This window comes from Psammomys obesus, unplaced genomic scaffold (genome assembly GCF_907164565.1).
Source record: "Psammomys obesus unplaced genomic scaffold, mPsaObe1.curated_primary_1811, whole genome shotgun sequence".
Lineage (NCBI taxonomy): Eukaryota > Metazoa > Chordata > Mammalia > Rodentia > Muridae > Psammomys > Psammomys obesus.
Genome location: NW_026596046.1, coordinates 25294085 through 25309462, shown reverse-complemented (window position 1 = coordinate 25309462; position 15378 = coordinate 25294085). Strand labels below are relative to the sequence as shown.

Genomic DNA, 15378 nt, shown 5'->3' with positions numbered 1-15378 from the left:
AGAGAGAGAGAGAGAGAGAGAGAGAGAGAGAGAGAGAGAGAGAGATAATGCTACATATTTACCAAGGAAAATATTGCACTCCCTTAAAGGAAGTAGGCTTGCGGTGAAATCAGAGAGGTGGTGGGTTGCTTCCCAGAATTGAGAGTTCACGCGTTCAGGACCAGTGCTGAGGACAAACATCCTGATTCCTTCTTAGGATTGAACACAAAGAGACGGAGAACAAACCACCCATGGAGGTCATTGTTGAAGAAAGTGGAGAGAACAGACCAAGGAAGATCAAGCTGAAAGACCTGTCAGACAAGGAGGAAGGAACCAGAGGTAGGCCAATGGTTTGTGGGTACCGTCTGTTATCCTCGACTCTTATAAACTAGGTGGTGTTGCCTAGTAACTTACATGCAAAGTAAATACAGTTAGTGTATTAGTTACTTTCCTGGTTGCCATGAAAAAAGATCTGAAAAGCAATTAAAGGAAGGAAAGGTTTATTCTGATTTGGATTTCAGGGGCTAAGCATGACAGGGCTGGAGGCCAGCTGGTCACATTGTATCTGGAGTCCGGAAGCAGAGAATGGTCAGGAAGCACATCCCACAAGGAAAACCTCAAGGTTCATCTTCAGCGATTTTTTTTTCCAGCAGGGTTCTACCTTCTTAAAGGATCCACCCTAACCTTCTTAAACAGTGTCACTCACCGGGGGCCAAGTGTTCGAATACACGAGTCTAGGGGGGACATTTCACATTCAAACCACAACTTTTAGATTCATCAATAACCACTGTGTTATTTTGTTTTTTTCTTTCTAACCATCTTTTATTCCTGGAACCCCTTACCTTGCTTTAACTCCATGACTTGCAACCTTTTACACTACTGTTTGGTGGCTAGATCCGTGTTGCTCGATCAGGTCCTGATAAATGGATGAGGTGGACCCTGCACATCCTCTGTCTCAATAGGACAAGAGACACGTGAGGGAAAGAGCACACCCTACATGAAACTTTTCCTTGGCAAAAACTGTCATAATTTATGTGTGTGTGTAATTACCTATTTAGCTGTTTGAGGAATGAAGAGAATGTCACTTGCATCTGTTATATATTCTAGATATCTTGTCACCCAGGAAACATCGTGATAGGCAATCTATCTCTCCTGCCAAAGTGACAAGCGTCAGCCTGCTGGACAAGATTGAGCGAAGTGGGAATAGTGGGAAGATCCCGGCCTCTGAAAAGTAATCCTTTGGCTTTTTTAGGTTGCATCTTACTAAATATAATTTTGAAGCCTTCCACGACACAGGGAATCTTAGTCATTCTTCCATTTTTTTTTTTAATTGTTACTGAGAACATTCTTTCTAGGAGGTGATGGGGATTATAGAGGTGACCAGGGCTCATAATCTAAAGGGAAATCAGACACATGTGATGGGTAAGAGGAATGCCTGTTACTCAGCTGAGGCAGAAATAACACGGGGAAAAGTCAGAGTGCCTGATGACTTTTAGAAATGACTTCTCAACTCTACAGGCATGGCTGACTTCTGAGTGTCAGGTATCACATGACAGTTTGATACTGACATCAAATGGAATGTGAGTTTGCTGCACAGGCCTGGCACTCCACATTTCTTTCTTCCCCAGCGTTTCTGACATATCTACTCTTTGCTGTCTTCCTTTGTCTTCCGTACTGATTCTTGGGGCAAGGTCTCTGTCTTTTAGGTAGGGTTATTCTTTCTGCTACTTAAGTGCACTGGTATCATGTTGCTGAGTCTTTGCTCATAGTTAATTTTTCCTCGGCATTTTGATGAACTTTCTTCTGTTAGGTGTCCCAAAGAGGCATCTGAGCTGTTCCTTCTGGTAGCTTTTGAGAGTTTCCTTTCTTAGTGTTTGCAGTTCTCACTCTTCACAGAAGTTATGATTTTCTAAAAAAAATCATTAGCCATTGTTTTCTAGAACATTGCTCTTTACCATTTCCTTTGTTTCATAGTTTGGCTCCTGTGAAATGCACATTAGAGCTCCTGGCTCTGTTTCTGTTTCTCTATTAAATTTTTTTCTTTCTTTTGCCTTTGTGCTGCTTTTAAAGTAACATTCTCAGTCTTATTTTAAATGTAAGTATAAATGGTTTGTGTTTTTACATATCATATATTTTGCTACTATATAGGGCGAATTTTCCTTGTCTCTGTTTGTTTTAATTAGAAGATCACTTTTAGGAGTCAGTTCTCTTCTTCCACTATGAGGGATTCAGGGCTTGAACTCAGGTCCTCAGGCTGAGCCCGTGCTCTCCTTCCCCGATGCTGGAAGGGGTCTTTGGTCTCTCCTTTACTTTCTTTGCTTTTCCAGTTCTTCCATAATCTTTCTCTCTGGGTGTACTTGTTTAGTGGTAGATTTGTCTCCTGTGCCTCAATTTCCTTGGCTTTTAATTACCTCAGTAGTTGGGGATGCTGACCGAGCTTCTCTTGGTTCTTATGTGCTTAAAATGCTTGGCAACTTTGCTTTGAGAGTTTACTTTGTGTAGAAGTATTTTTCCATGCATTTTTCTCTGTTAACATTGTTAGCACAACATTCAAGTTGTACGGCTAAAAACACTGGCAAATATTTATAATATTTAAAGCCATTTTCCTCAGTGATGACACCATTACACATACTGTGTGGTAGGAAACAGTCCAGAGAGTCTAGAGAGAAAGCAAACGTTCCATACGCTATGAGAAAATTGGGCCAGCTGCACCCCCAACACATCTAGACGACACATCCGCAATGCAGCCACTTCTCATGACCTCTGCCACTACCACCTTGGTCCACACCACTGCCTTTCTTCTGCGTTATCAGAACCATCTCTGTTCTACCATCTTTTGGCATTGTTTCTGTGCTACTTTTCCTGTCACTGTAAGTAAATGGCTGATGAAGGCAGCTTAGGAAAGGAAGGTCTTGTTTTGGGTCACAATTCAAGGGTGGGCACATCACGGCATGGGAGTTTGAAGCAGCTGGTCACCTTCTCCCACAGTCAGGAAGCAGAGAGAGACAAATGCCTGCGCTGAGCTTGCTTTGTTACCTTTGCTTATGCTCGTCATAGAACGGTATCTCCAGCACCAGGCTAACCACCTGGATTAACTCGCTCACAAACCTGCCCAGAGGTTTGTCTCCTAGATTATCCTAGATGCGGGTGAGTTGATATTTAACCACAGTCCTCATTTCATTTTCCCTTAATGCTGCAGCCGAAACAGTCCTGGGTCAGACAGATGACAGCATCTACTACCTAAACCTTCTAAGCTATCCCCTCTCCAGTGAGAGGAAAAGTCCTTCTCCTGGCAGCAACAGTCCTGCCTGGCCTCTGACTTCTCCCAGGCTCTTCTTCCCTTACTCCCTCCAGAAACACAGATCCAAGAACTTTCCCACCTCCAGGACTTTGCTCCCATTTTCTCTTCGGAAACATAGCTGCTCTTGGGAAACCGCATTGTTTATCTCCCTTCCTTCCGGCATTTATGCCGATGCTTTTTTTCTTCCTGGTGGGAATTTTCCTGGGAATTTGATTTGTGGTTTACTACTCCATTTCTTCAGCGCACAGCATTTATTGTCATAATGGAATATACTTAGTTATACTCTTACTGGCTGGCTATCCCCGAGGACGGGGACTTGTGTGTGCACCGGTTTTGTTTGCGCTGCATTTCCTGCACCTAGAAGGGTTTATATTTTTGTGAAACGAATGAATTTAAACTTATTTCACAGAAGTTGTAACTGAGGATTTCCAAGATGCCATAGCTTGTCTACGTCAACTACCTCGTAAGCTACAAACCGAATTCAAACCCGACTCTTACACAAAGTACATATTCTTAACCTGGGTACACGCAGCTATATTCTGAGAAGGAACCACTGAGACACTTTTTTTCTGTAAATTTTTTTTTTTTTTAAAATTTAAGACAAGGTCTCACTATTATGTGTCTCTGGTTGTCCTGTTCTGTCTGTGTAGATCAGGCTGGCCTCGAACTCACAGGGATCTACCTCTGTCGATCTGCCTCTGCCTCAGGAGCCAGCATGCCCAGTCCTTTTTTTCTTTATCTTATGTTTACGCTTGTTTCTAAAATTATCACTGGGGCTGGACTTACGTCCTTGGCTAAGAGAACTTTCTGCTCTTGCAGAGGTCCTTCCTGAGTTTGCTTCCCAGCATTCATGTCAAGTGACTCACAACCGCCTGTTGGATCTAGGGGATCCAACACTTTGCTCTGTAGGCACGTATGTGTACATACGTGTGCGCGCGCACACGTAATGAAAAGATCAAGTTCACATAATGAAAAGATCATTGTTAAAGGCCAGATTGTATTAAACATTAATTTGTGTTCCATTGTCTCTGAAGCTTGTTATCTCCAGTTTGTCAGAGAAATGACAAGGAGAAACTCAGAACATCCCCTGCCCCAGCTTGCCAGGATCATAATAAGGCAGGACAGGTACAGTACCTTCAACTGAATAAAGCCCGGCCAGGCTCCTCCTCTGACCTCTGTCTCTCCAAGAGAATTCTGGGAACCCCCTCTTTTTAAATATAATCTATGGGCATAATCAAGTGTCTGTACTGGGATTTGCCTGCTAGTCAGGATTTCCTGCTTAAGAGAAATTTCTAATTTTCAGCAATTCTGGGAGTTCATTAAATCTGTTTTATTATTTGTGAGATATATTCTGTAAATCTTCTTTTGCTAATTGTGTGCTAGATATTATATTTCACCAACATATTCTTTTATGAAACGTGTTTCTTGACAAACCCAGGCTTTGGAGAGCTTGTGAAGGGAATAAAGTAAATGAAGAAAAAAAAAAGTAAAATATACAAATTAATTAGTCCTGAAATTTGGAACTGTAGGAAATGTGCTACGTGTGTTTGCAACGAGCCCAACGAAATTTCCCATTGTTCTATGGAGACGAGAAGAGGAGGAGGGAGATGGAGGATGAACGACTTGTGCAGCAGTACCAAATTTTGAAAGACCAGGAGGCTTTCATCAAAAGCCAGGTAGCCTAACACTTTGGCTGGAGAGGGTTTGACATGGCTCAGAAGGACATTTTTAGACTCGACTAGATAGGTTCTACACATGCTTGCACAATAACACATTTGATCATTTGTATGCTGCTGGGCTAAAACTTAGGTGGTATGTTGGTTGGTTTTACATTGACTAGATACAAACCAGAGTCATTTACTAAGAGTGACTTTCCATTGAGAAAATGCCCCCAGAATACTTGCCTGAAAGCAAGTCTATACTGCATGATTATGACTGATGTGGGATGGTCCAGCTCACGGATGGCAGTGCCTCCCCTGGGCTGGTGGTCCTGAGTCATACAAGGCAGACTGAGCAAGCCATGGAGGACAAGCCAGCAAACTGTTCCTCCATGGCTCCTGCTTCAAATCCTTCCTGCCTACAGGTTCTGCCCTGGCTTCCCTCAGAGATGGAGTAGAACTTGATAGTTGAACTAAACTCATTTCTTCCCAAACTGCTTTTGGCATAGTGTTTTATCATGACAATTGATACTCCTGCGAGGATAGGTGGTATCCACGTTTTCACTGGTGAATGTCCCTGTATTTGAGTGTTGGAATACATTATGGGTCTTCCTCCTCACCCCACAGGGCTGAGTTTTAAAGGTGAAAATGAGCTAGGCATGGTGGTGTATCCCTTTAATCTCAGGAGACAGGCAGACAGAGGTCTGTGAGTTGAAGTCAGTCTACATAGTGAGTTTCAGGCTAGACAGCGCTGCGTAGTAACACCTTGTCTCAAAAAGGTGAAAATGATGGATGCATATTACTTTTGTGGATTTCTGATAAAATAAGAATCTGGTCGAACCCTTATACCTTTTATAGTCATGGCCTATCTCAGAAAAAGCAGGGGTTGGGAGGGGGAGTCACAGAATGTCACCTTCACCCTTTTGAGATTTCTGTGGTCTCCAATAATGATGTTGCTACTGTGTTCTGCATTTGTAGTAAAAATCTTCGATTCATTTTTACCATCGTTATAGTGATGGTGTCTAGATTCTAAGAGTGGGGAATGAAAAAAACCTGACTTACCTTATGTCTACTAGTCTTTAAAGACATCAGGAAGTATCGTTGTGTACAAACAGGTTTCTGTGTTGGTTAAAACATATTGACATAGGATTGAAAGAATGGAACACATAAATGTTAATAAGAATCAATTAATATAGAATGAAGCGGGTTTTGTTTGTTTGTCTGTTTTATTTTAAGGCAGGCTTTCACTGTGTAGCCCTGGCTATCCTGGATCTCACTCTGTAGACCTGGCTGGCTTCAAATTCACAGATAATAGGTGTACTGTACCACTGCTCCGCAAAATGAAGGATTTTAAAGATCGTATTTTGTGATTAAATTAAAAAAATTAAAAAAAAAAACCCACCTGTTTTGCAATAGATGAAAAGTATGGCCACTAGAGAGCAGAACCAGAAAAATGCAGCTTACAATCTTGGAGTCGCTGAAGCTATAAGGAACCACAAGAATGAGAAACCCGAATTTTATGTGAGTCTCTTAACATTTTTATTGATTGCATATAAGCAACACTAAAAAAAAAAAAAAAGTGTGCGTTTTCTGCCAAATTGTTTCCTAACAAACTTATCATGTAAGCAATACCTTTTTATTGTACAATTTGGATTTTTTTCAATTGCTAGTTTTTCAAACTGTTTATTTAAATACATGTTTCTCTGTGTGAAATGGAGTGACTTTTCATGAGTATTTGTAATTCCTCTTGGGGGAACTCTCTGTTTCTGGGTGGTTGCCGTGGTCCTATTCAGAAGCTGGGCCACGAGTTGCTCAGCAGTTAGTGCCTGCGCTGGAGTTCTGCCAGATGCACTGGGGTAGTATTAAGGCAACAGTCATCTCTCTGCATTTTTATTAAAATTGGACCTGTTTTAATTACATCAAAAACGCTATTGCTAATACTGCCTCACCTGTAAGGTTGTGCCATATAAAGTAACTAAGTTGGAAAGTGGCCTGTGTAGGTCTGCCTTCACCACATTCACAGACACAGTATCATTTCTATTAATGGTTACAACTTGTTAATTCTAGTCTTTGCCAGTCAGGCCCCGGGGGCAGGTGAGAGGGGCGGGAGCCTAACACCCAAGCCGAGGATCTGAAGCAAAAGCAGCAGCACTGACATCTCGAGGGAGCTTGCTAGGAATGAAAAGGTTTAGAGACTCACCCTAGCTCCCTCCCTGTGCATTCGGACGGGTGAGATCGCCAGGTGATCTGAGAGTGTCGGCACCTGAGGAGATCTACTCCCGATGGAGGCAGGCTACTCCCTTCACTTCATGTCTCCAACCATCGAGTCCACCTTTGTCTCTGTCTGAATCTTTTTTTTTTTTTTGTACCATTATTAATACAACCTGATAGTCTCCATACAGAAATAAGAGAATTGTACTTTGATCATCATTGGACACACAGTGAGCTCCTCTGGACTGGCCATCCTGTTGTCATCTAGCAGTAAAAGTTCTATTCTGATGAGGCCTCTGTCTAGGGGAGACAGACACTCAAGGAGATGCATGCAGTACATCCACCATGTAAATCTTTGAGAAGAGCACTTATATGAGCAAAGAGGTCACTTCATCCCGACTAGGACTCTAGGAATGTTTCATGCATGTAAAGAGTCAGGCAAAGAAGAAAAGGAAAGAAGAGATTTTCAGGCATGGGCATCAGGGAGGGGAAAAAAGCCCTGGGCCCTTGGTCTTTGGACCTGATCATGGCCTTTCTACAGTATAAGCTAGATTACAGTTCTGACTCCACTTGGTGCCTCTTCATCGAAAGACCAAGAAGTTCTGACTCTATCCTAATCTGGTCTTCTCTGTCTTTTCATATGAATAAGTTAGCTGACAATGTCACTGTCACAGAGTTAAGCTTCTATTGCAGGCCGCCATCACCATCCAGCAAGTTGCACAAACACTCCATGGAGGAGTGATTGATTTCTGGTTCTTTATCTCTCCCTTAAATGCAACTATCTACAAGTCCGGTCGCATTCATCTCCCAAGTATAGCCAATATTTGCCCCAATCTCTTTGTCATCACTGTTACCATCTTTCTCTAGGACACACTATAGACAAACTTCTGTTCTATCCTCCCAATTATTTCTCCCTTCCAACCAGTTCTTCACACCAAAGCCAAGTTGATCTTTAAAAATTCCTAATCAGAGTATATTACTCTCCTATTTAACTCCTCTAATGGTATCCCACTGAATCAAAATGAAATCCAAATTGCTGTGGATTTTTTATATAGGTGAATTGCTTTGCCTTATCAGACCCTGTGTGGCTGTCCTTGCTCCCATCTCTCTGAGCTCATTTACTTTTGCTTCTTGTTCACTATCCTTCAGCAACACATCCCTCCTTTTCTCTTCCTTTGCCATGCCTGATCTCTTAACACACGTGACCCTTCTGTTTGGGCCACAGGTCCCCTTTGTGTTTGCAGTGGAGGCAACTATTCCTCTCCATGAAAACATGTCAGGCAGTTTCACCCATCCTCACACTCTTAATATGGTTAGGGTTTTGCAGCACTTAACTATAACATTAAATGGCCAGACAGCTTTGGCACTACTTCTCAGAGCAGAATGGAGCTGATGAGAAAGGGTAAGATCTATGATCTTGACCACAGATCAGCAGTTCTGCAATGTCTAGGCGCACAATAGATATTCAGCAACCTCTCTTTGCACTTCTGCGGTGCCCTGTTCATGCTTCTGCACACACAATTCCCTCTTCTGTCTGGGTGTTGTCACTGTCAGCTCAGGATCTTTTCAGAAAGAGGCTGGGAACTTACTTTAGCTCAGCTTTGTCCTGAAATGCTCATACCATTATCCTCCGTGTTCTCTAAATACTAGCCGGTTACTGTTTGGGGGGCAGCTGGACAAACGTTAGATGTTAAGTTATGCTTTTATTTTAGTTTGTATTGTTAACTTTACTCTTTGAAACATGCGCATAAGAGAATTGCTTGGGTTTCATTTCAGAAATCCTATCTGTTTGATAAAAGGCCTCTTAGTCCTGAGATTAATGCTTTTAAGCAAGATGGATATTCCCAAAGTCTCCTGAAACAAATGGAAAGCAAGCGGGAAAAGGAAATAAAGCAAAAACAAAACAGAGAGTTGATGGACCGCTTGGAACAAGTGCAGCTCACTGAGGAGTGAGTCCACCACACGGGCTTGGAACGATGGAAGTTTTGTGTGAAGCTAATTTCCATGGGGGATTGAATAACCATTCAAAATTAAGTTAGCACCTCTGTAGCCAGTTGTACAAACTAACCTAACTAACAAGCCAGTGCCACAATGTAACTGCATTACTATAGTTACAGCAATGACCGACAATCTAGAAATACTGTATTTATAGAACAGCATTTTGCACTGTTTGTGATTGCTAGTACTGGCAGATACAGGAAGAAAGGAACATATCTTGAACAGGCTTCATTTTTAACAGTGAGATGCTCAAGTGACCTTATGGCAAAGCTGAGGTCTCATTATAAGCATGTAGCATGTTCCATAAAACCTGGGAACACATATGTATGGGGGACACAGGTGACATTAGAACCAGGGACTGAAAAGTAGTGTGTTTTCTCTCTGATTATGCTCACAGCTTTTTAGTTAGCGTCATTTTAGGTCCTGTTTTTTTTTTAAACTATTTTATTTGGAGTTCCTTAAGCCTCTACCTCTCCTCCAATTTCCCAACCCTAGGTAGAAGAGAAAGAAAGTTAAAAGGGGAAGGGGTCACAGACCTCTTTAGACTTAGCTCTGGCTGGTTAGAGTCATTGCATTCTTTGGAGAAACACCTATCACAGTCCTCAAGATATCTAGCAGCCCAGCAAATGGCAAAATCAGCAAGATGAACAAGTAGGAACAAGCAGCCTTCTTCCTCCTCCGTCCGTCTCCTCGAAGCCCTTTCCTCTCTCTGGACTCTGGCCTTTATATTTTCCCAGAGTCCTCAGAATTCCAGGAACTACAGCTGGCAAAGACCACACTCCTCTCCACACGAGGCCGTTACCAGTTGTGGATAGACCAAGGCAGTCCCATACCCCACCCTTGGGATTAAAACAGAAACCCGTTTGCATAACAACTGATTTTTTTTTTTTTTTTTTAAAGAAACCAAAACTTCGACTACACATCACCTTTATCCCACCTTGAACTTGGACAACATTAGTCTCAATTCTAAATTTTCAGGGAGGAGACTCTGATTGCCAGATTGGGTCGTCTGATGCCTGAGGCAGGATGACAGCCATGAAATTCACGCCTACCTTAGGGAGCTCCTGCTTTTGCTGCTGAAGCCAGGGCAGTAATTTTGTAGCATGTGCAGGGACTGCCACAATAAACAATAAGGTAGTTTCCGTGTCCCTGAGAATATATTGCTCTAAAATCTATCTGCTCCATTATACCAATTTTATTGATCATACAGGTCTTTGGAAAGTTTTATATGATGATTGTAAGTTGTAATAGAGTAGATTAATTTTTTTAAAGATTTATCTTATTTTATGTATGTACACCTGCATGCCAAAAAAAGGGCATCAGATCACATTGTAGATACTTGTGAGCCACCAAGTGATTGCCAGGAATTGAACTCAGGATCTCTGGAAGAGCAGACAGCGCTCTTAACCTCTGCACCATCTCTCTAGCCCAGTTTATTTTTTCTTAAAGAAGAATTAATGTTGAATCTGATTATAGAAAGTATAGTCACACCCTTCTTACTTGTCTAGATTTTAAAAAAGACTTGTGTATGTGGGCAAGGTACCCGCCATATTCATCTCATCTGGACAATATGGCCACCATCTTGCTTATACCTGTTCTGTCTGCCCTGTGGGCAACGAAGTGTCCAATAGCCTTGACTTACTTTTTTATTATAACGAGAATACCCAGAATGAAAGGGAAATTTGTATGTACCATGTGCACATTTCTATTAACACTGAGCTTGTTTTTATAGTGCTAACTTGTGGCCCTGTACTGTATTTAGACTGTGTGAAATGGCTCTCTCACCTTCTCTGCTTCTTGAATACCAGACTCGCTGCACAGAGGGCTCAATACATAAAAGAGAAGATGGAAGAAATGCAGTGCTACAAGAGAGCTTTGGATGCACAGGTGGGGGGATAATCATTACTCTGAAACTATGCGCAGCACCAACACTGTTCTGTAAGTAACCACATGATGCTGTGAGCGCACATCCGTGTTCTAGACTTGGTAGGTTTTGAGGCCCTTGTTCATTTCCATAAGCCTTGGTGTTGGTATTTTACTACGTTGTAGAACTCTCCATCACGTGCTTCTCATTTCAGATAAAGAACAAACCCTCCCAGTTGCCCATGTTTGAACCTGACTCTGCCGAGCCCATCTTTGGTAAGAATGAGGGAGAAATGGAGTTGGATAGGCGAAGGCGAGAACAGAGTTGCATGAAGCATCAGATGGAGGCAGCTGCCAGCCTCAAGAGGAACACCATCCTGAACCAGCTGGTGGACCAGAGGCGAGATCTGCAGATGCTTCAGAGGACGCAGAGAGAGTAAGGAGAGCCTGGGGCAGTCTCCCCTCTCTCCTCCCCTTCTGCCTCTCCCCCTACTCTTTCTTTCTTAGCAGAAAACAAAAGTAACTAACATATTGAGGAGTTATGCTGTTCCAAATTTGTTACACATCTCACTTTGTTTTATCCTTATCATTAATCCAATGAAGAGAATGTTAAGAAATTAAAAATACCCCTCTTGGTCTCCACCTCTCCTTTAAGTTCCCACTCCACATTTCCCCTTACATCACAGTATGTAACAACAACTTCTCCTCCTCTTCTTCTGTTTCTTTGAGACAGGGTTTCTCTGTGTAGCCCTGGCTGTCCTGGAACTTGCTTTGTAGACCAGGCTGGGCACCAACTCAGAGATTTGTCTGCCTTTGTCTCACAAGTGCTGAGATTAAAGGCATGCACTACCACACCCGGCAACAGCATAACTTAAAAGAATCGTGAAGACCAATACTACCCATTGGATGTACAAAATGAGCCAAAAAATGCTGTCAAACTCAAGTAGATCAAGACCTAATACTGGTCCTCAGTGTTACACTCTGCTCCCATCGTGGAATGGTGGTGAATTGAAGGTGTCAGGATGGGCAAATGAGTTCTTAGTGCCCGGATCTCTAAGTTCAAGCATCAGACACTTGATTTCTTTTAATGTCCATTTGGTCACCTAACTGGTGGGAAATTTTAAAGGCCCCACCAGCTTTCAGCCTCATAACATCTTCTTGTTTCCTTCTTAGCCATCCATCATCCATTTCCTACTTCCTGCCTCCACCAAGATTTCACAGGAAATTAGTTTCTTCTTTGTTAATGTTCCTCAATTCTTACATCTTTGATTACCCAAAGTTATCAAGGTTCTTGGGAGTTTCAAGAAGGATTTTGGCCAAAACCCCCACTTTTTAGAAGGTAGCGTACTTATAAAAAGTCATATTATTAATTTTTGTAAATATTAGAAATGGTCCCAGTAGGATAGTATAGGGTTTGTTATATTCCGTGCCAGTTTTGCTAGGCATGAGTTGACTGATATATTGAAAATGACATAATGATAAGAGTGGCTTTGACTGTTGGTAAGGAAAGTGTGGGAGTAGTTAAATTGTGAAGTTTATTCCTCACTAGAATCATAATTTACATGACATGTAAATTATTATAATAAAAAAAACCGAGTCATGTCTAATCTGTACAAGGATAAGAGCATTGCCTTCATATATATCACATTTCTAAAATCTTGACGTATTTTCATATTCAGTGATAGGGACCGTTGTTCCAAGCCTAGCACGTACACCCTTTCTACCTTAGCTGTCGCGATTCTTTCTCTCATCTCTGACTTCAGCCTCTCGCTGTGCTCCCAGACTACGTCTCAAAATGCGTTCTGATTGACTGGCATGTTTTTGTCACTGTATTGTGTCATGTAGGTTACATCCTTTTGAGGGCACTGGCTTTCTTTTTGTACTAGGGCTAATACAAGTATCTACCTCTTGATGGTTCAAAGTTAAATAAATCCTGCAAATAACTTAGCATAGAGCTTGTCCCAGAGTCAATAAGGAGAGCTACTGCTTTTACAGAAAGGAAACTGGTGTGTGTGTGTGCTGGTCTCTTGCAGAACTTTAAGTTGGTATATCATTCTACATCATATCAGGTTAAGTGGGTAATCTTTTAAATATTTGTTTATTATTTGTGCATGAATGTATGTATGTATGCATGTTTGTATGTTTGTGTTGTGTGTGTGCATGCTTACAGTGTGCATTCAAGGGTCAGGGTCATTTATAAGAGTGAGTTCTCTCCTTCCACTAGGTGAAAATTAGTTTTCTCCTGCAAGAGAGCAAACTCAGGGCATCAGGGTTGGCAACAAGAGGCTTTAACTGCTGACCCATCATGCTGGACAGTTTTATGTCAACTTGATACCAGCTAAGGTCCACAAGATCAGGCGAAAGCAGGTCTGTAGGACATTTTTAAAACTAGTGATTAATAGGAGAGGTTTCAGCCCAGTGCAGTGGTGCCATCTCTGGGCTGGTCCTGGATCCTATAAGAAAGCAGGCTGAGCAAGTCATGAGGAGCAAGCCAGCAAGCAGCAACCTCGCCCATGGCCCCGCATCAGTTCCTGTTTCCTGATTCTTCCCACTGGAGTTTTTGTCCTGACTTCCTTCAGTGATGAACAGTGTAAGTCAAATAAGCCTCTTCCTCTCCAACTTGCTCTTTGGTCTTGTTTCATCACATTCATAAAAACCCTGACTAAGATATCCATCTTGGGGTCCTCCTTTGGACTGACTCCCTATAGAGCTGTTGATTTTAGCATATCAAAACAGGTGGTCCTAAGTAACTTACCTCGAGTAGACAGTGCTAAAGTCTTGATTAAATTGACCAAAGAATTGGCTGCAGAGAAGGCTACAGTAGCGGCTTCATCTGTGCAGGGTGGTGACGTGGTGGTGTGGTCACCGAGTAGACAGCCAGCAAAGCGCTACTTGGTGAAGACCTCATTCTGCTCTCGGTGGCAGTGGCAACCAAATGCCATCGCTATGAGGCTTTCCCAGACCTTTAACTCTGCACCCTTTGCCATGACTCTGAGAGCCTATGAAATTTCCTCTTGTTTTTTTTCCTTAACCAAACTTGCTGTTTTGCTTTCAACAGATTTGTGGGTTAGAAATGACCAGATGTTGCTGTTTACAGAGTCAAAGGTTAAAAGGCTTTACAGGCATTTGGATGGTGGGGAGGAGAAACGGTGAGAGCCGGAGAAGATTTTGAAAACATTGTCAAACCTGAGAGAAGGCATAGCTTTACTAATGACTTTTTAAAAAAAAAAATCCTTTAAAAAAATAACTGCCGAGATGTAATTGACATGTAATGAGTTGACGGGTTTTGTTTACCTGTGCCGTCACTCGTGAACAGAGCACTCGGTCTTTGTGATTGCACGTGCCCATCACCCACAGTTTCCTCTTGCCCCTTTGTAACATTCCCCAACTCGGCCCCGTCAAGAACTCATTCTAAAGTAACCCCTGAGTTGCTTTCTGCCATTCTGGGCCAAATTTGCATTTCCTTGGGTTTTTTTGTAAGTGGAATCCTATGGTAAGTTCATAATTTCACCCGGTTCGTCTCAGTAATGACTTTGGGAGCCATCACACTGTTGGGTGTAACAGTAGTTTTGTCCCCCCACCCCGGCCCCAATGAAAACATACAGGGAAAAGTTTTTGGGGGAAAGTAGGTTATCTGTCAAAGATTCCCAGTCATCGATGGGTATGGCACATTTGGGCCTATTTTATCACCTTCACGATAGCCACACAATAGCACTTAGTTTAATGCTTGCTTGAGAAAAAGGTGCTTTTAGGACAAAGTGACCCAGGGGAAGACAGTATTGATTTTTGTCAGCGGACCCTGACACCTAGTGGCAGTCCTCATTTTCACACAACCTGACAGAGTGGTCTGACTCAGTGCTCACCTTTAGGGAAGCTCCTGTAAGACCTAAATGAGAACTGATGGCGAAAGTTTCGTTTTTTGGCAAAAATAGACTCACATAATGATTTGAACCAATAGTAACAGCACGCTGGAATCCGGGGATGGAAACAACTACCAAGAGCGAGGCACCGATTGCAGTCTTTTCTTGACGACATGCCCTTCATCAAGCATTTCCATCTTCCCCATATCCCCGTCTGCCCCCATGCTGGATAACGACCTGTCTCCTTTCTCTTGCTTACAAGTCATCTCTCTCCTTTCTCCTCTTCCTGCACTTTCCTTTGTATGGCTCTCTACATTGTCTCACAAAATGACTGTAACGCCTAAGCATGACCGTGCACTTATGTAACACCAGCACCCTCAAGGCTGAGACAGGAAGATCTACAGTTTAAGGCCACCCTGAGAGACACACAGAGACCTTCTCTCAAAAGGGAAGAAAAAAAAAAAAACCCCAAAGAACCAAATGCCTGTGACGACTTGCAAGGCTGATC

General features: G+C 42.4%; 1 protein-coding gene and 1 long non-coding RNA gene across 2 annotated transcripts in view; one reads left to right on the top strand and one right to left on the bottom strand.

Annotated features, from left to right (window-relative positions):
- Positions 1-14410, bottom strand: part of LOC129688750 (uncharacterized) — a 23435-nt gene extending 9025 nt beyond the window's left edge. Inside the window, exon 1 of the long non-coding RNA XR_008721980.1 lies at positions 13766-14410. This is a non-coding gene — a long non-coding RNA (uncharacterized LOC129688750). The remainder of the gene's footprint in view (positions 1-13765) is intronic.
- Ccdc81 (coiled-coil domain containing 81) overlaps positions 1-15378 on the top strand; it is a 34943-nt gene that overhangs the window by 15218 nt on the left and 4347 nt on the right. Inside the window, exons 6-13 of the mRNA XM_055623711.1 lie at positions 197-318; positions 1087-1210; positions 4315-4405; positions 4810-4956; positions 6355-6459; positions 8926-9098; positions 10956-11034; positions 11226-11446. Of these exons, the coding sequence (XP_055479686.1) occupies positions 197-318; positions 1087-1210; positions 4315-4405; positions 4810-4956; positions 6355-6459; positions 8926-9098; positions 10956-11034; positions 11226-11446 (1062 nt within the window). The remainder of the gene's footprint in view (positions 1-196; positions 319-1086; positions 1211-4314; positions 4406-4809; positions 4957-6354; positions 6460-8925; positions 9099-10955; positions 11035-11225; positions 11447-15378) is intronic.